The following is a 22,468-nucleotide window of genomic DNA, read 5'->3' as shown; positions in this document are numbered from 1 at the left end:
ATCCCAGTAGGGGGTGTGCAGGAGGCAGCCCATCAATGATTCTAATCTTTGATGTTTCTATCTCTCTCTCCTCCCTTCCTTTCTGAAATCAATAAAAATATATAGTTTTAAAAATAATGCCCTTTAGTGTGGCTCTTCCACAAAATACCACAAAATACCACGTGCGGGCGCGCACGTACAGTGCGATTGAAACTTCATGGCCCATGCTCAGAAGTTGGTATTTTGTGGAAGAGCCACACTCAAGGGGCCAAAGACCCGCATGTGGCTCGCGAGCCGCAGTTTGCCGACCACCGGACTATACCATTCAGCCTGGCATTCCACCGAGAATCCAGGCAGAACAGTCAGGATGGAAGAGCAGCGGCAGGATCTTTGGGCTCCAATATTTACACTGATTCAACAGGAGTCCTGAGGGCGGTCCCTAATGAATTTAAGGCCCGGAATCAGATAGCTGCTGGATTTGAGTCTGTGCTCCACTGGTGGTCCACTATTAAAAAAAATGTAGACTGGACTAACTGCATCCATTATAATCAGCAGAGGTTTGTCAGTTACACCCGGGATGCTCTTCAGGGGGTAGCTAGTCAGTTGGCTGCCACTAGCCGGATGGCTTGGGAAAACAGGATCGCGCTAGACATGATACTAGCAGAAAAAGAGGGGGTTGTGTTATGTTAGGAGGAAAATGTTGTATCTTCATTCCCAATAACACAGCTCCCAATGGCTCCATCGCAAAGGCATTCCAGGGACTGATGACTTTGGCTAATGAACTGGCTGAAAATGCCAGCATTGATGACCCCTTCACAGGATGGTTGCAGAGATGGTTTGGAAAATGGAAAGGCTTAATGGCCTCAATTCTTACATCTCACATCACTGCAGCAGGAGTCCTGACAACGGTAGGGTGTTGTATTATCCCAGTGTAAGAGGATTAGCACAGAGCCTAATTGAGGCAGCTATTAACAAGCAAATGCCCATGACTTATCAGCAGAATAACCTGTTATTAATAGAAACCAAATTAGACTCACTCTTCTATGATGAGGAAAGTCAACAGGTTCTAGAGCAATTTGAAAAATGAAAAATACAAGAATGAAAAATAAGACCAATAAAAGTAAAAAGAAAAGAGGAGGGAATTTGTTAGAAACAGAGCCAGAGGTGGTCCATTTTCAAGGCAAGGCATTTAACCCGGAAGGGAAAATTACTGCATGGCAGCCTGTGGACGTGACAAAGCTCTTGCACCTGGAAAGCCCCCAGGCAAACAGGATGTTAGAAAGAGCCCACCAACAGGGGAGGATGGATGATGATGAAGTGAGGAAGCCGGTAAAGACTGTATCCTGGCAGAAGGCACACACCCCAGGAGGCCTCCCGCCACAGAGACAAAGGGAGGTGGAGACAAACAAAAGCCCACAGCCACTTTTTAAACAGCCCAATCCTTTCTAATAAAGAGGGAATATGCTAATTGACCCTCACACTATCACAAAGATGGTGGTGCCCACAGCCAATAAGGAGGGAATATGCTAATTGACTGCCCCACCCTCAAAGATGGCGGCACCCACAGCCAATAAGAAGGGAATATGCTAATTGACTGCCCTGCCCTCAAAGACGGTGGTGCCCACAGCCAATAAGAATGGAATATGCTGCCCTGACCAGTTTGGCTCAGTGGATAGAGTGTTGGCCTGCGGACTGAAGGATCCCAGGTTCAATTCCAGTCAAGGGCATGTACCTTGGTTGCGGGCACATCCCCAGTAGGGAGTGTGCAAGAGGCAGCTGATCAATGTTTCTCTCTCATCGATGTTTCTAACTCTCTATCCCTCCCCCTTCCTCTCTGTAAAAAATCAATAAAATATATAAAAAAATAAAAATAAAAGAAGCATGTGTCTATCATTAAAAAAAAATTAAGAAGGGAATATGCTAGTTGACTGCCCCTCCCTCAAAGATGGCAGCGCCCACAGCCAATAAGGAGGGAATATGCTAATTGACTGTCATGTCCTCAAAGATGGCGGTGCCCACAGCCACAAGATGGTGGCACCCAGTCCTCTCAGCCCCACTGGGGCGGCAGGCGCACAGCAAGGCTGGTCCTGCCCCAAGGTGGGCCCGGCCTTGCCACACACCTGTTTCCGGAGCCCCCCAGTCCCCTCGGCCCCCCAGCCACCTAGGGCTGCCCGAGGCTCAGGTAACCAGGGCCGGCTGAGGCTTGCGCTGCTGGCAGTGGCAGCAGCAGAGGTGTGATGGGGCGTCACCTTCCCCTGATCGCTGGGTCGCCTCCTGCCCCTGAGGACTCCAGGACTGTGAGAGGGGGCAGGCCGGCTGAGGGACCCCCCTCCAGGGCATGAATTTTCATGCACCGGGCCTCTAGTAGGAAATAATGAAGCTTGGGCGATGTCTGGGAAGATTGTGCGTTCCATATTACTCAGCCAATGAGGAACCGGGGGAGGGACTTGCACACTAGGGATAAATTGCTAGCTGTAACCACCCCTGGTGTGCCTGCCTACCGGACACCGAATCTTGCAAGACCGCCATTAAAAGTTTCGCTATTGCTGTACTTTGTGTCTCCAAGTCCATTATTTGAGTTTGGACAGGTGAGGGTGTTTCTCACACAGAGACGGCAAGTAACCTGCGTAAAGCCACCAGGAAGTGGGAGCATGTGGACCAGAACCCAAGTTTCCTGCATTCCCAGCCAGGGTTGCACAGCAATCTGTTTCAGTGACATCCTTTTTTTCTAGTTTTGGTAAAAAGAAAATGACATAAAATTTACCATCATAACCATTAAACAAATTTTTAAAATTAATTTGAGCCCTAACTGGCTTGGCTCAGTGGATAGAGCGTTGGCCTGCAGACTGAAGGGTCCCAGGTTTGATTCCAGTCAAGAGCATGTACCTTGGTTGCGGGCACATCCACAGTAGGGAGTGTGCAGGAGGCAGCTGATCGATGTTTCTCTCTCATCGATGTTTCTAACTCTCTATTCCTCTCCCTCTCTGTAAAAAAATCAATAAAAATATATTTAAAAAATTAATTTGAGAGAGAGAGGAAGGGAGAGAGAGAAACATCTATGAGAGAATCATCTATCAGCTGCCTCCCACATGCTCTCTACTGGGGAAGGAGCCTGAAACCTGGGCGTGTGCCCTGACCAGGTATCGAACTGGTGACCTCTTGGTTCAGGGAGTGATGCTCAACCACTAAGCCACACAGGCTGGATTCATAACCATTTTTAAGTGTACAGTTCAGTACTTAAGAATATTTGGCCAAAACCAGTTTGGCTCAGTGGATAGAGTGTTGGCCTGTGGACTGAAGGGTCCCAGGTTCGATTTCGGTCAAGGGCATGTACCTGGGTTGCGGGCACATCCCCAGTAGGAGATGTGCAGGAGGCAGCTGTTTCTCTCTCTCATCGATGTTTCTAACTCTCTATCTCCCTTCCTCTCTGTAAAAAAAAAAATCAATAAAATATATTTTTTTTAAAAAAAGAATATTTGGCCGAAACCGGTTTGGCTCAGTGGATAGAGCATCGGCCTGCGGACTGAGGGGTCCCAGGTTCGATTCCGGTCAGGGGCATGTGCCTGGGTTGCGGGCACATCCCCAGTGGGAGATGTGCAGGAGGCAGCTGATCAGTGTTTCTCTCTCATCGATGTTTCTGACTCTCTGTCTCTCTCCCTTCCTCTCTGTAAAAAATCAATGGAATATATTTTAAAAAAAAGAAAAGAAAAGAATATTTGCTTTGTTGTGCTATAGATTCCGAAAGGTTCTTCATCTTTTCAAACTGATACTCTCCCCATTAAACAATAACCTCCAAGCCCCCAGGCTCTGGCACCACCATTCTACTTTCTGTATCTATGAATCTGATGATTTCAAGTGCCTCTGATAAGTGAATCACACAGTATTTTGTCCCTTTGTGACTGGCTTATATCACTGAGCATAATGTCCTCAAAGTTCACCCATGTTGTAACAAGTGTCAGAGTTTCCTTCCTTTTTAAAAATTTCTTTAAAAAATGATTTTAGAAAGAGAGGAAGGAAGAGGGAGTGAGGGGGAGTGAGGGGGAGAGAGAGAGAGAGAGAGAAACTCTGATGGGCTGCCTCCCCCAAGTGCACCGACTGAGGATTGAACCTACAACCTGGGTATGTGCCCTGAGCAAGAATTGAACCGGCAACCTTTCAGTGCAAGGGATGACACCCAACCAACTGAGCCACACCAGCCAGAGCAGGGCAGCTATTCTGCCCACAGGGTACCCTCCGACAGGCAGTGTGCTTTGGAGCTGCCCACTGGCTGGCACACCACAGTCAATGGTTCCTCCTGCCCAATCCTGCTCCCTCCTTTTCTCCTCTACAGGGTGTGACTTTTTGGAGAAATCTTATGTATTCCCAACTCCACTTCAGCACCTGCTTCCTGGAGACTGGAGAAGTTGAGAGTAGGAGTGAGGTGGTCCAAGAAAGCAGGCAGTGAATGGGTTTGTGCCTGGTCAGTGAGGAAGCCCCATCCCTGGTGCAGGGGGGTACACACAGACCCGCTGTCCAGAGCCCTGTCGCTGACACTTTCCCCGTGGTGACCTGGGAAAAGGTGCTGGTGGAGGGGCCAGCGGGTTAGACTGAACCGGCTTCGGTGGCCCAGGATGGGGCTTCAAACTGATTCAGCTGTTTGAAAAGTGGAAGAGGGAGGGATAATGGACCTGGAGGGCTGTTAACTAAGTCACACTGACCCTAGAGATGCTAATGACAAGTAGAGGGCAATTAACAAACAATTGAAAACGCAGAGGAGGGCCTCAAATCTCACTAGCAGCTTCAAAGGGGCCCACATCTCTGGGGGCAGAGCAGAACAACTCAAGTTCAAATCCAGATGCAAGAGCCACAGTGACTGAACTTTAAAGGCTGCGGAGTGCTCAGCTGAGCTTGACAGTTATGCCAATGTCAGTGTCTGGGCCTTCCCCCATCCCCCCAACCCCCTGGGTGGGGACCTGGTGTGCCTGCAGTTTGCCTCTTAGGATGCCTCTGAACCTTCTGAGCCTGCAGACCGGGGCCCAACCCTTCCCCTAAAGAGCAGCCCATGCTCCCCTGGGGAGACCACAGGTGCCTCTCTGGAGCTGTCCCCACACCCTGTCCAGGCCTGTAACTAGAGTTAAGTCACAGTATAGCTGGGCTGATACTGGAGGAGAGGGGCTGTACCCCACAGAGGAGCTGCAAGGCTCAGCCAGCATATACCACTAACACAGAAAGGGGGTACTTGTGGGACTGGACACTGTCAGGTGAGGACAGGTTTGAGGACACCTGGACCCTCTCCCCTGGCCCCCGCCAACACTTTATGCACCGGACTTCACTCTTGGGGCTGCAGCTCAGCCAGGCCAGCGCTCATATACCATCAGGCAGGCCCAAGGACAAGTGCCCAGCCTTGGAGTTCACATCCTCTGGCAACTCCCTAAGCCCCATCCTGCATCCTTTGCATGGGGTTGAGAGAGGACAGACTGCAAGGAGGGAGCCTCTCAACTCACTGCCTCCTCCAGTGCCCAGCTGCAGCCTCAGGACCACTGGCCTCTGTGGCAGATGCCGCTGCTGGTCTCTGTCCCCCACTGAGTGCTGTGAGGCAGGGTATCTGGTTGGCACTCACCGGCTGTGTGTCCCTGGCCCAGGCAGGCTCTCTCACCTCTCAGGACTGGAAAGGAGTTAGGTGTGGCCCGGCTGCACTGGGGCTGGCACAGAGCAGGCTCAGCACACACTGGCCACCGTGGCCACTTAGTAAGAGTGTAAAGTATTGGTTCCAAGTGTAACATACGTGCAAAAAAGTGCTCAGGTCATGAGTATTCAGCTCAATGGATTTTCACAAATCGAATGTGCACACCTGAGTAACCAGCACCCATAGGAAGCCAGAAAGCCCCAATCCTCGCTCCCAAGCCTCTCCCAGCCATTAGGCCCTGGTGACCACCATCCTGACATCTAACAGCCTACCTGTGTTGGCCTGCCTGGGACTCTACACACAGGGATTAGGCCCTTCATTTCACTGTGTGTGTCTCTCTGCTCTCTGTGCTGCTGAAGTCCACTCATGCGCAGTGATCCAGAATCTTCCATTGGGGCACACGCCGCCATGAAACCATCCAAATTGCCATTTGATCTTCATAACTATCTTCTATATATATAAAAGCCTAAGCGACCGAATGACCGGCTGGTAGCTATGATGCACACTGACCACCAGGGGGCAGACGCTCAACGCAGGAGCTGCCCCCTGCTGGTCAGTGTGCTCCCATAGCGGGAGCGCTGCTCAGCTGACTGAGGCACCAGACGCTGGGCTCACTGTGAGCACAGCTGCAGCGGAGCGAGCCCCTCCCACCTCTGCAGCAGGCATAGCGGAGCCAGGATGAGCTGAGTGGGAGCGGGCCTCTAGCTTACTGATAAATAAAAACATCCCTGCCCTGGCCAGTTTTGCTCAGTGGATAGAGCATTGGCCTGCGGACTGAAGGGTCTCAGGTTCCATTCCGGTAAAGAGCACATGCCCAGGTTGCGGGCTCCATCCCCAGTAGGAGGCGTGCAGGAGGCAGCTGATCAATGATACTCTCATCATTGATGTTTCCATCTCTTTCCCTCTCCCTTCCTCTCTGAAATCAATAAAAATATATATTAAAAAACAAACAAAACCCAAGTGTGCAGGGTAGTGTGCTCAGGTGTCACTCGGGCCCCACATTCCCCTTGCCAACATCACACCTTCCATCTCCTCACTCTCACCGTGGCCTTGGTGACTCTGTCATCCTTTCCCTTCTTCCTTATGGAACCACCAGGGGGCAAGGACCAGGAGGTGACTGTGCTAGAACCCAAGGCCAGCGGTGGGGGAGCTCGTGGGGTGGTGGGGGTAGGCTGGGGGGCCCCTAAGCTGCTGGCCTCCCACATCTCTGCTGTGGACTGCCCTGGTCTGGGAGAGGCCTGATGGGGGCACGGGGAAGAGAGGGGGAGGGGGAGTGGGGTAGGAAAGACAGGGGAGGAGGTGGAGAGAGAAAAGTAGAGAAGGGGGAAAGGTAGGGGGAAGGGAGAGGAGAGGGTGCGAAGTGCAGGAAGCTGTGGGCACTGCACTGGAGGAGATGAATTTTAGCAGGATTCAGAGCAGGTGGGATCTGGGGAAAATTCCCTGCCCTCCTTCCTGTCTTTACTCAGGGCCACCGCTTGGACCAGGGCCTGAACCATCATCTCTCTGGGCCTCCCAGCTCCTTTCCCTGCCTCATGATCTTCTAGTGACACCTTCAAAGCCAGCTCTGACCTCCCCATCCAGCCCACTGCAACCCCTCAGCTCCCTCCCACTTCTTGGCTCCAGCTCCCAGGGTGATGAACATCTGTCCCTCCCTGTGCAGGTCCTGAAGGAGAGGAGGGGACAGGCCAGGTCCTGTCTCACTGCCTCAGCCCTACTTTCAGAGCCCTGCCTTGGTTTCTGCTTATCTGTGGGCCACCTACTATTATTATTTTAAATAACTTTATTGATTTTTAGAGAGAGAGGAAGGGAGGGGGAGAAACATCGATGTAAGAGTGGAACATGGATCGGCTGGCTGCCTCCTGCACACCTACTGCGGTTTGAGCCCACAAATGGGGGCATGTGCCCTGACCGGAATCGAACCAGCAAGCTTTGGTGCACAGGACAATGCCCAAACAACTGAGCCACACTGGCCAGGGCTGGACCAACTATTTTTAAGATTTCTTTAAATCATTTTACCTGTTCTGTTTTGCTCCTACTAACCAATTCCTGTGAAAACAATGGTTATGTGGTCATTCTTCCTGAAGTTGTATGTTAAGTCACAGGTGTTAAGTCACCTGCTGCAGGATATTGGCTGTGTGACTCTAGCTGGACTGGTGATGACACCCAGGGCAGTCGCACCTGCTTTTTTCCCCTCCCCTTTTAATCCTTATCCAAGGAGTGAGGATTTCCATTAACTTCCAGAGACAGTGGAAGGAAAGAGGAGGGAGGGAGAGAGGGAGAGAGAGACATCGATGTGAGAGAGACACATTTAATAGTTGCCTCCCGCATGTGAATCTGCAACCTAGGCACATGCCCTTGACTGGGAATCCAACCTGCTACCCTCTACTGAGCCACACAGGCCAGGGCACACCTGCTTTTCATAGGGACTGCTTCTCCTCCTACATACAGTAGGCACTTAATAAGTGGCTCAAAGTTGCAGCAGAAACCTCGCCAGCTGTCTCTGTGGTCCTCTGCTTACCAGGTCTCTGATGGTGGGCCCGTTGGCCTCTTTCAAACCCTTTATGGGCACTGTATTCTGGGACCCGCCCATCCACAGTGAGACAGGCAGGTGAGCTATAATCTCCATTTGGTAAATGGAGAAACTGAGGCAGGGAGCCTGACCTGCCCAGGGTTTTTCAGCTTCTCACCTCACCACTCCACACCCCTTTACTCAGGACTGGGTGGGCACCATGAAGAGCTATTTAAGGTGGAGGTGTTTGGCAAGTGTGTCCCGCCTGGAACACAGGCCACATCAGTTGGCTCCTGGGTCAAGTTTAGGTCCCAGCCCAACTGCTCCCCTTCTGAGACCTTTGGCAAGCGCCCTTCCCTGCACTCTGGGCAGGGACACCACAGGGTGAATGGCAGGCCCAGTGTTCGGGGCCTGTGTGCCATGTCTATTTTAAGCCTCTGCCCTGCCTAGGTATTTGCTCTGTGGCTAATGTCCTCAGGAAGCCACCTGGCTGCACCCACACCCAGGGGCCTTGTGAGCTCCGAGTCTCCAGGAACGGCACCCCACCCTGGTTCTGGGGCTCTGGATCCAACTTCCTTTTCCAAGACAGAATCAGCTCCTATTAGTGAAGAATGCAGCCTACCCCCAACACACCCTGAGGCTTTGGCTCAGATGCCAGAGGTGTGAAGCATAGCATCCTTGACCTTGGGCAAGTCATGTTCTGGACCTGAAAGTGGGGGGGGGGGGGGGGAGGATGTGAGATGCTCCAGAGAACTGGGCAACAGCTACTCCAGACAGGTGCACCCCTGGGGAAGGTCGTGCTGTGCTGAGGGGAGTCCCCTGCCATTGTTCTCTCACTGGGGCTGCCTGCACTCTGTGGCTGGGCTGCCCCCATTCTCACCAGTGAGTTTCCAGGAGCCAAGAAGCAATTCTGGAGCATACAGGTGCGTTTTGGCAGATACATTTTGAAGACGTTTCCCTTTTCTCAGGCTCATTACTGTTCTCTTACTAGATATTGCTGGGTGCGGGAGAGACCAGGGTTTACAAAGGGCAGGAGCCCGCCCCCCTCAGCTATCCTGGAAAAGGGGAGTCAGGACGCCTCCCTTGCTTAGTAGGTCAGTTCTCTGCCTCCGCTTCCCCCTTCGCCCCTCGTACTCACAGAAATGCATTCACATCTTAAGCAAGTACCTGAATACTAAGTATAAGTGAAATAACTGTTTCACAAACCAATACTCTAATATTTTCTAACTTAGTCTGTGTTACTTTTATAAAATACTGGTCACTACCCACTACAGTTTTTTCCAGGACCCCAAAGCGGTCCCTGCTCTGATGTGCACAGTCGAGAGAGAAGCAGACAGCAAGTGAGCGCAGTCACTGATGGAGCTGAGCGCTGGCGGGGAAGGGGAACCCAAACCGACGGAGGGCCGCCAGTCCTCCCCAGCACCGCCCGGGTCCGCCAGGCCTGGTGGCGGGTGGTATTTATTTTAAGGCGCAGGGAACGCCACCCCAGGTCTGGGAGAGGCGCAGGGTTCAATGAGAAGATGCGCTCAGCTCGTTCTATTCAGTGACTGACGCGCCGGAAGTGCTCGTTACGCAGCTACCACTGCACCCCAGGCCGCGGGCGACCCCGGCCCCTGCCTTCAGCATAGGGACCTCCTCCCGGCTTCACCCCGCGGGACCGGACCACCCACCCCGGCGTCACCCCGCCCCGCGCACGCGCGTTCCGCACCCCGCGTCCCACCCTCCTGCAGACCCGCCCACCACCGCGCGGGGCCCGCCGGGAGCCGACGGCGAAGGGCGGGGAGAGGGAGGAAACCAGCTGCGACTGGCGCGGCCGACTGCGCAGGCGAGGACTGAGGCCCGCCCCCGGCAGGCGGCGCGGCCATATTTAAAGGGAGGCCGGCGCGCTGAGCCAATGGGCGGCGAGCGTGCGGGGCGGGGCGAGGCCCCGGATGTGGCTGTGCGGCCCCTCCTCCCCCGCGCTCCCCTCAGAGACCCCGGTCGCGCGCGCCTGCTCGCTAGCTGCTCTCCTCACGGGTCTCCCCGCCGGCGGAGAGCCGCACAGAGGCGGAGCGGACGGCCCGGCGCCCGCGCGGAGGCGAGCGGGCCAGGCCCGGCCGGCGGCCGTCGCCATGAGTGGTTCGTCGGGCACCCCGTACCTGGGCAGCAAGATCAGCCTCATCTCCAAGGCGCAGATCCGTTACGAGGGCATCCTCTACACCATAGACACGGACAACTCCACCGTGGCGCTCGCCAAAGGTAGCGGCCCGCGGGCGCCCCAACCGCCCGCCCCGCCCGCCAACAGCCGGCCCGCCCCCGACCCCCACCCCCGGGGTCCCCGCGGGATCCTGGCCGCATCACCTCCCCGGGCCTTCACGCCTCTGACCACCCCTCCCCCGCAGGCCGGCTCCCTCGCAGGCCCCCACCCCTCGGCCATCTTCTCCCGGCTACCCCTCCCCCCGCCCCCGCAGGGCACACCCCCTCCCCCCGCAGGCCCTCACCCTCCTGGCACCCTCCTCCCTTCGCCGCCTGTCATGGCCCCCCCGCCCCCGGGTCTTGTTTCCCTCCCGCGGGCCTCCACTCCGAGCCCGGGGCTCGGCCGGCACCGAGGTCCCCGCCCCGGCGTTATTGTGTGCCGCCGGCCCGCCCAGCCCGCGGGAGAGGGGCGGTGGGGCGGGTCCAGCTCCCGCGGCGCCGCCCTCCTCGCGCCCTCCTGCAGGTGGGGGTCGGTGGCTGGGCCGCTTCCTCCCCACCTGCTGAGGGGCAGCTGGCGCCCACCAGCCGGTCCGGGGGAGTGGGCTCCGGCCTCCCCAGAAGGCGGGGGTGGGAACACTCTGCTCCTGCAGGCCCGTCTGGAAAGGATTAAGCAGCCGTGGCCTTGAGCCCGAGTAAATAGCGTCTTATCGGGACGCATGTGGGCATCGGAGCTTGGCAGCGAGGTGCCCCGTTTAAAGTGCTTGCCGCGCCCCCCGGACATGGCTGCGGGCGGACCCTTAAGGGACCGGTGCTTGCAGGGAGCCACACCGGACCTCCTGGGACCCTTAGTGGAAGGAAGATGGTTGGGCTGTGGCTCTTCTCTGGGCTTGTTGAGGCAGGAGGTGGCCTCAAAGTTTCTTTGTCTACGTCCTCCGAGAAAGATGGCGAGTGTCCTTTCTGTGCCTCTTCCAGAGAAGTGCGGAGCGCAGCCGGGTCTACAGAATCCCTGCTGGTGTGGATCTGGGTAGGCGAGAGAGGCGCCAGAGCCTGTTAGCGGGCAGCGCTCCCTCCCATGTCAGAGGGAGCCGGCCTCGGGCTCCGGTCCTGGGCAGGCTGCGCTGCTCAGGAAGGTAGTTCAGTGTCGGGAGCTGGGCGCTCCCTTGTGCTCCGGGCACTTGGCTACATTTCCATGACATTCCCGGTCGCAGTGGAGTTGTGCTCAGATTGGGTAGAGGGCGCCCCAGAGATCTCGGGAGACCTGGCTGGGCTCCGGGCCTTGGGGTAGCGAAGCTCGCCGTGGACACGAGCTGGTGGGGCGGGTCAAGCTCTGCATCCCCTCTGTAAAGGCTCCTCCCTGGCTGGCATGGGTCGGAGGGCGGGAACGATTCTGTCAATGTATTCACTTCTCTCCAAGAAAAGGGGGCACTGCCCGGGGCTCGTGTGTGGCAGGTGCCCATCAAAAAGCAGCTGTTGGGCTTTGAATCTGCCAAGTGAGATGTGCAGGGGGGTTCCCCAGAGCAGACCTTGTTCTGCTGTGAGCACGTTGAGCTTCGTGAGGCTGCCAGGCACGGGACTTGTGCTTGGTTTTTCGTGACCTAGAACTTTTTGGAGCTTTGCCAACTGGGGTCTTGTCCTTGAAAATCGGAGGGGGGAGTTGTTGAAGTGTGGAAACCCGGTGCTGGGCTATGGGTGGCACCCAAGGAAGGGGCTGTAGCCGTAAAGGGTTGGTTGAATGGTCTTGGCTGGGACAACTAACGTGTTTTCTCCTCTGCTCCTAAGTGAGGTCCTTCGGTACTGAAGACCGTCCCACAGACAGGCCTGCCCCTCCCAGAGAGGAAATTTATGAGTACATCATTTTCCGGGGAAGCGATATCAAAGACATCACCGTGTGCGAACCTCCAAAAGCTCAGCACTCTCTCCCTCAGGACCCCGCCATCGTCCAAGTGAGTGCGGGCTCTGCGCCTGTAGGACACAATCTCTGAGGGGTGCTGGAGGCCAAGTGGAACTTGGTGTCGGCTGTTTGGCCAGAGCACTCAACTCGAGGAATGGCCTTTTAATGAAAAGCTGTTTAGTTTTTGTCCAGGCTGTTGGTGTTGCTGTGGAAAGTCTTAACTCCTGCAGCATCAGTATTGTGTGTGGAGACAGACATGCTGTGTGTGTGTGTGAATGTGTCAGTGTCAGAGGGGGGGCGAGTGTGCCCAGGGAATCGGTGTTTGTCCATAGTTTCTGGTTGGGTCAGTCTAAATCCCCAGCGGGATGGTGTGCATGGCATACGATGCCAGCAGGGACAGCAGGACTTGCTCTGGTAACTGCCCAGATGTTAAATTGCAGTGCTGTGTTATGGTGTGTTTTGCCCAGGATTACCAGGGAGCCCAGGTTCATGTTTTCTCTTGACTTGTAAATGAAGTATTCACCAGCTCCTTTGGAGCACAAACTGCAGGGAGAAACCCCTAAGTGGGCCTGAGAGAATGGGGACTCTTGGCCTCCTTCCCATTGGGGGCAGGGCCAAGCCAAGGATGGTGTGTCTTCTCTTTTGCAGAGCCTAGACTACCTGATGCAGGCAGTGGGGAGCCATTAGAGGGATTAATTGAATTAGGAGAAATTTGAGTGAGAATTACCTGGGCAGGTGGAGCTGGGGATAAAATGTGGACAAGGCAGCTGTAAGCTCCCTTAGACCATCCTGGGGGCTTACCCCTCTGAGGGCCACCCAAGCTTCCAAGAAGCAGGCTGGCAGATCCGGGTGTCTGTCCCTGTCTGAACAGGCCGGGCGACGGGGGCCTGGCGCTGCTCTCACCTGTGTGTCCCCTTGCTCAGTCTTCCCTGGGCTCGGGCTCCTCCTTCCAGCCGCACGTGCCTTACAGCCCCTTCAGAGGGATGCCGCCCTACAGCCAGCTGGCCGCCAGCTCCCTGCTCAGTCAGCAGTATGCAGCTTCCTTGGGTCTAGGTGAGTAACCTTTCTTTCTGCTAACCTGCTGTGCTGTGGCCTCCTGAAGCGGGCTTCAGCTTCTGATGGGGACACTGTCCTTCGAGTGCTAGGACGTTCAGTGACTACTCACTGAGAGCAGGGGAGGCAGCAGGCTGGGTCCTGGAACAGGTGAACCAAATCCACGTTCATTTGGTGTCAGCCCAGGTCTGGGGGAGGCTGTGGTACATTGCTTCAGAGACCTGATAACTTCCAGGTGTAATCACAGTGCGTCTGACTCCTTGCACATTTGTGAGCCTGTAAATGTGAAACTGAAATACAGCACTGCCAGGTTATTTCTTCTTCATTCTCCTGTCGATGCCTTGCTCAGAAATTGTTTCCCCAGTTGAATAACTCTGGAATAAGACTATCCCAACACACAGTGAGGGTCTGCCTGGGCCTGGCCGAAGCTCTTCGGAGCAGTCAGGCCATGGGGTTGGCAGCTTTACCCACCACGCTCCTGCTCCGGCGATAGGGTGTGATCAGGCCCTTGACGTTGTGTGGGTCCCTTGCTTCTGAGTCCTGTTGTCTTGACTGCTGCTCCTAGTGTGGCGGTGCCCTCTCGGCCCGGCTCCTTGTGTTTCTAGAACAGGTTTGTGTGAGCAAAGTGTCCTAGGAGAGATGCTTGGCTCTTTCCAAGCCTGCTAAATGCAAGACAAGTGTCTCATTACTTATCTGTGCCCTTTCTTTTTGCTCTTCTCTCCTTTCTCTTCTTTTAGAGAAGCTGGTAAGCCCTCCAGCCTCAGCCGCAGCCTCCAGCCCTAGCTCCTCTCCATCTCCACAGCCCGTGTCAGAGCCTGACATGTCCTCAGAGCCACACCAGCTCACTTCCAAGGGTAACGGCAGTTTGGGAGAACTGCACGCTGTCTTTGCATCCTGAGAGCAGGGGCGGGTAAACCATAGATAGCCCAGAGGGACAGTGGCTGTGACAGAATTGGCTGAGCCTGTGGATCAGTTAAGCTGCGTTTCTGGTTCAGCACATGGTCCTGACTTAGGAACCCCGGTTTTTGTTTTTTTTTTTTAAATATATTTTATTGATTTTTTACAGAGAAGAAGGGAGAGGGATAGAGAGTTAGAAACATCGATGAGAGAGATCGATCGGCTGCCTCCTGCATGCCCCCCACTGGGGATGTGCCCGCAACCAGGGTACATGCCCTTGACCGGAATCGAACCCGGGACCCTTGAGTCCGCAGGCCAACGCTCTATCCACTGAGCCAAACCGGCTCGGCGGAACCCTGGTTTTAAAGAAGGGCTAGAAAGGACCAGGGAGCCCTTCGCTTGCTGTGCTGTCACTGCCACGTGTGGGCACTGCCCTCTGCTCAGAGGGCTGTCCCCTGGCTTTTGGCCGGTCCTCCGTGGTCTGGATTGCTGGGGGAGCCTGTTGAGCAGCTGCATGTAGCTCTGGGACCTGGGAAACATTCCTTTCATCAAAATTGGGCCTCACATGGCTGAGTACGATGAAGCCGCTTTAAAGTTGGGTGACCAGCCCGAGCTCTTGACAGGTGAACAGTGTGGGCTGATGTCCGGCCTGTTAATGCTGGTGGTGGGGGTTTCTGGCCTTGCCTGGCGTTGGTTCTTTGCGTTTTGCTGGGGGTTTGGAGTTGACATGCATGACTGGGGGCAGAGCTCTGCCCACACCGTGTGGAGACTCACTCAGTCCAGGATAGTGCCTGTCAGCCTGTGCTTTGCATGTGCCCTGCACGGGCGCCAGTGCACTTGCGGTACCAAGAAGTGATGCTTCTCCCTCCTTAAATGTCACACAGACACTCTGTTCTTAGGACCCTGAAAACTGTGCCGAGGCAAGATGGTTTAACTGCTCCCTCGGTGTCAGAGAAAGCAGAGGCCCAAGGTTCTTGCCTGTGTGCTAGAGTGTGCGGACTCAGTTGGGCTATGCCGCTCAGGGAAGGCTGTGCTGGGGAGGTGACAGGCCAGAGGAAGTGCTCTGGGTCAGTGCCCATTGTAGGGACACTGTGGTTGCCTGTGACAGTGCTGTTCCAGTCAGCCCTAGGAGTACTTTGATCGGGTGACAAGGAATTTGTCACAGTAATTTCTCTGGCTTTTGTCCTGTTGGAAAAAAAATTGTGATCTTCACTTGTCCTGAGCCGCCCCTCTCGGACTAAGGACCCCGAGGTTAGGGCTGGTCTTTTCTGTCTCAGACCTTGGTGCACTTCTACCCACAGACCCAGGACCGGGTGAGAGGGGAGTAGGCAGCTGGTGAGTGAGGCACATCCCTCTGTCCTCTTTCTTTAGAGGACCCTCTTGTGAGGCTCGGTTCCTGAGCATGTATGTCCTGTGCTCAGGGCTGGGAGTGCAGCTCCATTGCCCAAGGCAGCCTGGAAGTCTTCCTTCTTCAGGACAAGCCTGGACCCTCGAGAGCACCGCAGGCCGCACTTCTCTGTAGTCAGCGCTACTCATCTTTTCTGCCTTACGCAAAAACAGCAGTATCCCAAGAGCTTAACTCCAATGGCTGACCACTGCATTTTCTGGACAGTCCCAGACTGGGATGGTTCTTGCTCAGCGTGGGCTAGTAGGGAACAAATCCTCATACAGCATCTCGGGACCACCAGGCCTCCTTGGGGTCAGAGCTTGTGTGGTTTTTTGAAAGCCATTCCTAGACCACCTGGGAGGTGCTCCTTGTGGCCAGTTGTTTTCCCTCTGAGGGGTTTCTTAAGAGCCTGGAGCTCAGCTTCCAGGCTGAGCTGGCCTTGCTGCCGGGGCTAGCCGCAGAGGGGCAGCCTGCTGAGGGGGCTTGGGCTGGGTTGGGTAGACCCTCTCTGGGTGGTTGCTTGAACAGAAGTGTCTGCAGGGACTGGGGAACTTTCTCCTTTGCTCTGTTGTCAATCTGCCTTCTCTCCCCAACTCAGGAGCTGGTTTTCCATCCATCCCAGTTGGCAAGAGTCCCATGGTGGAGCAGGCTGTCCAGACTGGTTCTCTTGATAACCTGAACGCCAAAAAGCTGTTACCTGGCGGCAAGGGCACTGTGGGGGTGCAGCTCAACGGGCGCCCTGCCCCGCCAAGCGGCAAGAGTGCCAGCGGTACTGAAACACTCGCTCCCTGGGGTGTACTCCCTCTTCTCACTGTGCACGCTGCTGCCTGGGGGCTTTGTAAAAGAAATGGCGCCCCTCCCAAACACCACATGCATTTGCAGGGCAGGCCCCTGCTGCATGTCCCCTGGGTGGTGCCACCTGCTTCCTTCCTAGCTTCTGCTCTGCCAGGCGCTTGCCTTACTCTCCCCTTTTGCGCCTTAGATGTAGTTCAGCCAGCCGCTGTGCAAACGCCAGGGCAGGTGAACGACGAGAACAGGAGGCCCCAGAGGAGGAGATCAGGTAACAGCTGCTGCCACGTTTGGGCGTGCTCTCTGCCCCCACCCCAACCACCCTGCCTGCTTCTCTGGGCACAGTTTCAGGGGTGCTAGGGCTCGATGGTGGCTTCAGTGTGCTCTCCTCTCTTTTCCTCTCTTTGTCATCTGTCTCACACTCAGTAATATTGTGTTGGTGGCTCATCAGCCATGACTGTCGTTTCTCCTCACAGGAAACAGACGGACAAGGAATCGCTCTAGAGGGCAGAGCCGCCCAACCAACATCAAGGAGAACACAATCAAGTTTGAGGGGGACTTTGACTTTGAGAGTGCAAACGCCCAGTTCAACCGCGAGGAGCTGGACAAGGAGTTCAAGAAGAAACTGAACTTTAAAGGTCAGAGTCCTTATGTGGAAATCTCCCTTGTTCTCCATGGAGTATCCACAGAGTGGGTCAGACAGCTGGAGCCGTGAGATGGGGTGGTGATGATGGGGGCTAGTGTGGGAGCTGTGCCCTTTAGGGTGGATGGCATGGGCTGGAGGGAGAAGTCACTCAGCACAGAGCAGTCATTTGGCTGCTGAGTGACGGCGGGCCTGCCGAGGACAGAGGTGCTTTTCTGCCTCCAGCAACTCAGTGGGCTCCACTTCTCTGTGCAGATGACAAAGCTGAGAAGGGGGAAGAGAAGGACCAAGCAGTGGTGACCCAGAATGACGAGGCCCCTGCTGAGGAGGACCACCTGGGGCCCAACTGCTACTATGACAAGTCCAAATCCTTCTTCGACAACATTTCCTCTGAACTCAAGACCAGGTGCGGGGGCGAGGGTGAGAGGGATGGGGGTCCGGGTGAGCTGGTGGGAAAACACACACTGCCTCAGTTTCCAGGACTGGGACGCACTCTCTTGGTGACCACTCAGGTCTCAGGTTCAGGGCCCTACTCACATGTCTGCTACAGTGGACAAATCCATCCCGTGGTGGCAGCATGGGAGGCCCTGGCAGTCACAGGCACTGAGGGGTCTGCCCGAGTCCCACTCCCACTTCCCTCCTGGCTTCTCTGCCCTGCCCATTGAGGCTGGGCTGGCCCCACCCCCCAGCCGAGTGACTATGGACTTTCTTCCTGATTCCCAGCTGACCCTGGAGGCCTGAGGCCTGGGCGACCTGAGTCAGCCTGCATGTTAGGAGTGTTCTGTTCCGGGTGCTCTTTCACCTGACGCTTGAGGCTGGCACCCCTCGTGTGATTTGTTTTCAGCACCTGACCGCTGGTTACTCAGGTGTTGCCCCGTGAACAAGCTAGACCATGAGAGAAATCTGAGCGGCATGCTGCGGAAACTCTGATCCCTCCACTGGCAAGCAGAGTGTCAGGCACTGCTGAGCACAGAGGGTGCAGCAAAAGCAGGCTGGGGGTCCTCACCTCCTGCGCTGAGGTCTTCTGGCGGGGATGGGTGGATGCGGAGGGGCAAGATACACACAGATTGAAATGCATTGAGGAGAACTGGGCCGTGACTCGAAATGGGCCAAGAGAGCAGGTCTCCAAGCCTCTTCTGTTGGGCAGGGCAGGCAGCTATCAGAGGTTGGGAGCCCAGGATTGAAGCCACCTGACCTTTTACCACGTGGGTCTTCGGTGAGAGTGGCTGCAGGTGGCAACTTTCCAATAGTTCAGGTGTCTCAACTGGGCCTGGTGATGGAGAGAGGCTTGGCTTCTAAACTGCTTTGAAGGTGGGTCTGATGGTTTGCTGGCAGGATGTGAGGACAGCTGGTTGGCCTCAGTGGCAGCTGGGACATAGCTGCTGTTTCTTTAAATGAGGATTGTTAACAGTTGCGGGTATTTACTAGCGGTGCTTGGGGAGCTCAAAGGGTTCTGGAGCCATGCTGTGCTGGTCCCCAGCACCCGTAAAGTACAAGCACACTCTTGGGGACCCTGCCCATTTAACCCAGCCCCTCCTCATCTGGTAGAAACCTGTTTGGGGGGGGGGGGGGGGCCCATGGTCTGCTCCAGGCCTTGGAGACTGTGCAGGCCTGAGCCCAGCAAGCAGGCGGCTTCCATTGGAGTGCACTAGTGTCACGGGCTTGTTTGGGGAACAGAGGTGTGAGCTCTGTGCCCAGCAGCCTAGTCCCGTGAGGAACGGGCCTGGAGCACCTGTAGTGTTGGTTGTCCAACTGCAGGGGGCCAGCTGGGTCGCCCTCGAATGGCTCCAGGAACACAGTGACTGTCCTTCCTCCCAGGCTCAGAAAGCTGGGATGGCTGCCCCTGCAGTCAGTTTTCACAGCCCTTGTCTGTTTCAGTTCCAGGCGGACCACGTGGGCTGAGGAGAGGAAGCTCAACACGGAGACCTTTGGGGTGTCAGGAAGGTTTCTTCGTGGCCGTGGATTCCGAGGCGGACTGCGGGGGGGCAGGGGCAGTGGCACCACCCGGCGCAACCCGACTTCCCACAGAGCCGGGACTGGCAGAGTGTGAAGAGCAGCCGGAGGTGAGTGGGTGACTTGCAGGGTCCTCTAAGGGGAGGGCATGGGGTTGCAGTACCCCTGCAGGGAGCCTCTTCAGGAAGCGCAGAGGTGAGGCCCGCCCTCAAATCTCCAGGGGGCTCTTGGGGACCCCGGACCCAGGGTTGTCAAAGTGGGTTCCCGTGCAGGAGGGCCGGTGCTTGTTCCTCAGGGGAGAGGGGTCAGCCAGGAGAGCTGGTGACAAGCCAGGGTCTTGGTGCAGCCTGGCCCTGCCTTTTTCACGAGGTCCCAGGTGACGTGTGTGCCCCTTAGGGTCTGGGTGGTAAGAGGGTCATGGTGGATGGGACCCAGAGCTGCCTGCTACAGCATGCATACAGAAGGAATTTTCCTGGTGGGTTGTGATGGGGGAGTCTAGGAAGCCCTGGCCTGACATGGGGGGACGCCTGCTGAGCCCACTCATGTGGTGTCATGTTCCCCCTGCAGGCTCCTGCAGAGGCAGCGGCAGAAACGAAGCCGAGTGAGGACGCTGCACTTACTGGACAGACAGGCGTTGGGTCACCGTTTATTACTTTTGTTTTGACGTCATGGAACTTGGACATGGTCCGAGTTAGAACTGCTCATGTTCGGGGAGTGTTTAGGGTGACCTTTCTGAGGTCTCTGGGTCTTTCCTCTTCAGTTATGCACAGTCTACCTAAGGTTTTGGTGTTTTGCAAAAAGTTTTCTAGAGCGAAAGCTTGATCTTCACTTTGAAAAAAAAAATTTTGGGGGGACAACTTTGACTTTTAAAGTGGACCATGTGGCAGCCAGGCACAGCTGTCACCCAGCTGGCGCTCATGCTGCTGGCCTGGTACCCCCACTGCCACTGGTGGGCCTCAGGAGCAAGGCAGGGCCACCCCAGGGGGTGTGGGGTCGCGTGGGCCCCAGCAGGGAAAGTGGAGTTCCCGCAGATCATGTGTGAGCAGCAGACCACCTGATGTCCAGGGTGGTGGTGTTGAGGTTGGGACTGGCAGGCTGGCACTCTTGGAGGCACAGAAGGGTCCTGAACATGAGCTGGGAGCTGTTACTCAGAGCCTGGCTTCTATAGGAGTCAGGATTGGGGTGGCATACCCATCCTCTCTGTCCTGCCAGTCAGTGTTGGACTCGGACCACTGTTCGAGTCTCATCCACTTGGAAATGAGCCAGTCTTTTTTGCAAGCTCGGCTGACAGCGAGTTGTAAATAGTTGTGTTTGTTTTGTAGGTGGGTGGAGGGAGGTGGGATGTAAACTGTTGCATGAGTAAATGGGTCACCTTAGTACAAGCATGCTCCCCCCCCTGAAGACAGGGCATCTTGGTGAACATAAGCACCTTGGTAACTAAGTCCCTAGACAGCTATAAAGATTTCGGTTCTGTATTAAGTTTCTGTAAAAGCTTGGTTTATTTTTGTAGGACTTAATGGCTAAGAATTAGAATGTAGCAGTGGGGCTGCTCTGTTGGAGTAATGTATATTGTAATTAAAATAAACACGCAAACTTTAAAATCTTCTCTGCTTTGAAAGTAAGTGGTCCTGTTGACTCTGCCTGAACCCCATCACACCCGACAGGCCTGCCCCAGTGGTCTGATGCTCTTGTCTCAGCTGGACTGGGCAGTGTCAGGCCCGTTCACCATGGGCCACCCTTTTGGGATGAGTGGCTCTGCTTTCGTGACACAAAGTAGTTTCTAAAACTCAGTTCACAAATGAACCTGATTCAGAAATGGTTCCTTGGCCCACCCTTTACACAGCCTCTGAGTGTCCCTGTTCTCAGTGCCTTCGAACCTGTTCCAGGGCTGGGCCCTGGACTATGCAGAGCAGCAGACAGGCTGGTTTCAGACTTTGAAGCATCCCTCCACTCTAATGGGTTTTGGGTGACTTTAGAAGCAACACACTGGTCAGCTGTTTCGTCCTTCCATACCTGCCTGTGTTCCAGTCAGGCCCAGAGTTGGACTGAGCAGCAGGCCTCTGAGGTCTGGGCCTGGCCGTCATTCATAATTTGACAAGTTTTGGGCAAACTTTTTTTTTTTTTTTTTTTGCAACTAACATCCTTGACCAATGAAAACAATCCTCCCAGGTGCACATGCTAGATTCAGATAGCCAGGGCACGAATTTGAAATTAGTTGGGAACAGTTGAACTAAAATATTCTCTGTGCTGAGATTCTACATATTGTCAATTCAGTTACCATGTGTGACCAACCTTGCTGCTCAAGTCTTCAACTGAAAACCATTCTGACAATTGCCTGTTTTAGGCTGGACTAAAGTATCTGGGCCTCTTGACTCCTTTTTAGAAGGTAGATTACATGTGCCCTCAAGGGGAATGTGGAGTAAGAAAGCTACTGACTGAGGCAGAAAGGGGACCCTAGAATCCTAGCAGAGTTGGTAAGGGGCAACCAGCTCAGGGACCCAAAAGCCCCCCCGTCACCAAGACCAGCAGCCTCCCGCAGAGTGGCAGGCCAATGGGCTTGTTAGGTTTTCTGTAGGGACATTAAGACTGACCTACACTGCTGCTGGCCTAGAGGCTAGGACAGTGATGGCGAACCTATGACACGTGTGTCAGAGGTGACACGCAAACTCATTTTTTTGGTTGATTTTTCTTTGTTAAATGGCATTTAAATATATAAAATAAATATCAAAAATATATCTTTGTTTTACTATGGTTGCAAATATCAAAAAATTTCTATATGTGACACGGCACCAGAGTTAAGTTAGGGTTTTTCAAAATGCTGACACGCTGAGCTCAAGGTTCGCCATCTCTGGGCTAGGAGGATAGGTTTTCTGGTTAAAAAGTGAGCGAGCCGAAACCGGTTTGGCTCAGTGGATAGAGCGTCGGCCTGCGGACTGAAAGGTCCCAGGTTCGATTCCGGTCAAGGGCATGTACCTGGGTTGCCGGCACATTCCCAGTAGGAGATGTGCAGGAGGCGGCTGATCGATGTTTCTCTCTCATCGATGTTTCTATCTCTCTCCCTTCCTCTCTGTTAAAAATCAATAAAATATATTAAAAAAAAAAAAAGTGAGCGAGGCACTGGCTCAGTCGGTTGGAGCTTCATCTCGTACACCAGTGGTCAGCAAACCGAGGCTCTTTGGCCCCTTGAGTGTGGTTCTTCCACAAAATACCATGTGCGGGCGCGCACATACAGTGCGATTGAAACTTCACGAACCATGCGCAGAAGTCGGTTTTTGGGAAGGTGATAGACGAAACAAGTATACAAGACGAGTGTGGATGGGAGAGTTGGAAGGGGTCGACCTCAGCGAACGTACCTCAATCAGATTGTGGACGTTTTTAGCAAAGGCCAGCTTAGGCATACCCTAATTAAGTTCATAACAATGTACTTACCTATATAGTTTAAAAAATTTGGTTCTCAAAAGAAATTTCAATCGTTCTACTGTTGATATTTGGCTCTGTTGACTAATAAGTTTGCCGACCACTGTCGT

General features: G+C 54.7%; 1 protein-coding gene and 1 long non-coding RNA gene across 7 annotated transcripts; one reads left to right on the top strand and one right to left on the bottom strand.

The window, feature by feature from the left end:
- Positions 1–10,065: 10,065 nt before the first annotated feature.
- LSM14B (LSM family member 14B) lies at positions 10,066–20,546 on the top strand. Of its 6 annotated transcripts, XM_059705151.1 has the most exons (10): positions 10,071–10,391; positions 12,108–12,271; positions 13,143–13,272; positions 14,010–14,126; positions 16,155–16,325; positions 16,539–16,616; positions 16,822–16,983; positions 17,244–17,394; positions 18,867–19,051; positions 19,509–19,741. In XM_059705151.1, exons 1-9 carry the CDS (start codon positions 10,085–10,087, stop codon positions 19,036–19,038), a joined length of 1,452 nt encoding a protein of 483 aa, XP_059561134.1. In that variant the 5' UTR covers positions 10,071–10,084; the 3' UTR covers positions 19,039–19,051; positions 19,509–19,741. The 6 variants fall into 6 exon arrangements, with proteins under 6 accessions (XP_059561132.1, XP_059561135.1, XP_059561133.1 ...); XM_059705149.1 differs by lacking the exon at positions 17,244–17,394 and having other exon boundaries at positions 10,066–10,391; positions 19,509–20,546; XM_059705155.1 differs by lacking the exon at positions 14,010–14,126.
- On the bottom strand, positions 19,742–21,791 carry LOC132239175 (uncharacterized). Its single transcript, XR_009453993.1, has 2 exons — positions 20,819–21,791; positions 19,742–20,745 (listed from the first exon to the last, which is right to left on the bottom strand). It is a non-coding gene; the product is annotated as an uncharacterized LOC132239175 (long non-coding RNA).
- Between the last annotated feature and the right edge of the window lie 677 nt (positions 21,792–22,468).

The sequence above is a fragment of the Myotis daubentonii genome, chromosome 8, assembly GCF_963259705.1.
Source record: "Myotis daubentonii chromosome 8, mMyoDau2.1, whole genome shotgun sequence".
NCBI lineage: Eukaryota > Metazoa > Chordata > Mammalia > Chiroptera > Vespertilionidae > Myotis > Myotis daubentonii.
Note: the sequence above shows the minus strand (reverse complement) of the source record. Positions and strands in the feature narration are given on the sequence as shown.

Excerpts from the sequence above, each read along its gene's own strand:
- LSM14B (XM_059705149.1), top strand. The coding sequence starts at position 10,085 with ATGTGGCTGTGCGGCCCCTCCTCCCCCGCGCTCCCCTCAGAGACCCCG. Across the intron at positions 12,272-13,142 it reads AGGACCCCGCCATCGTCCAA|TCTTCCCTGGGCTCGGGCTC; the intron begins GTGAGTGCGGGC and ends CCCCTTGCTCAG. Across the intron at positions 13,273-14,009 it reads TGCAGCTTCCTTGGGTCTAG|AGAAGCTGGTAAGCCCTCCA; the intron begins GTGAGTAACCTT and ends CTCTTCTTTTAG.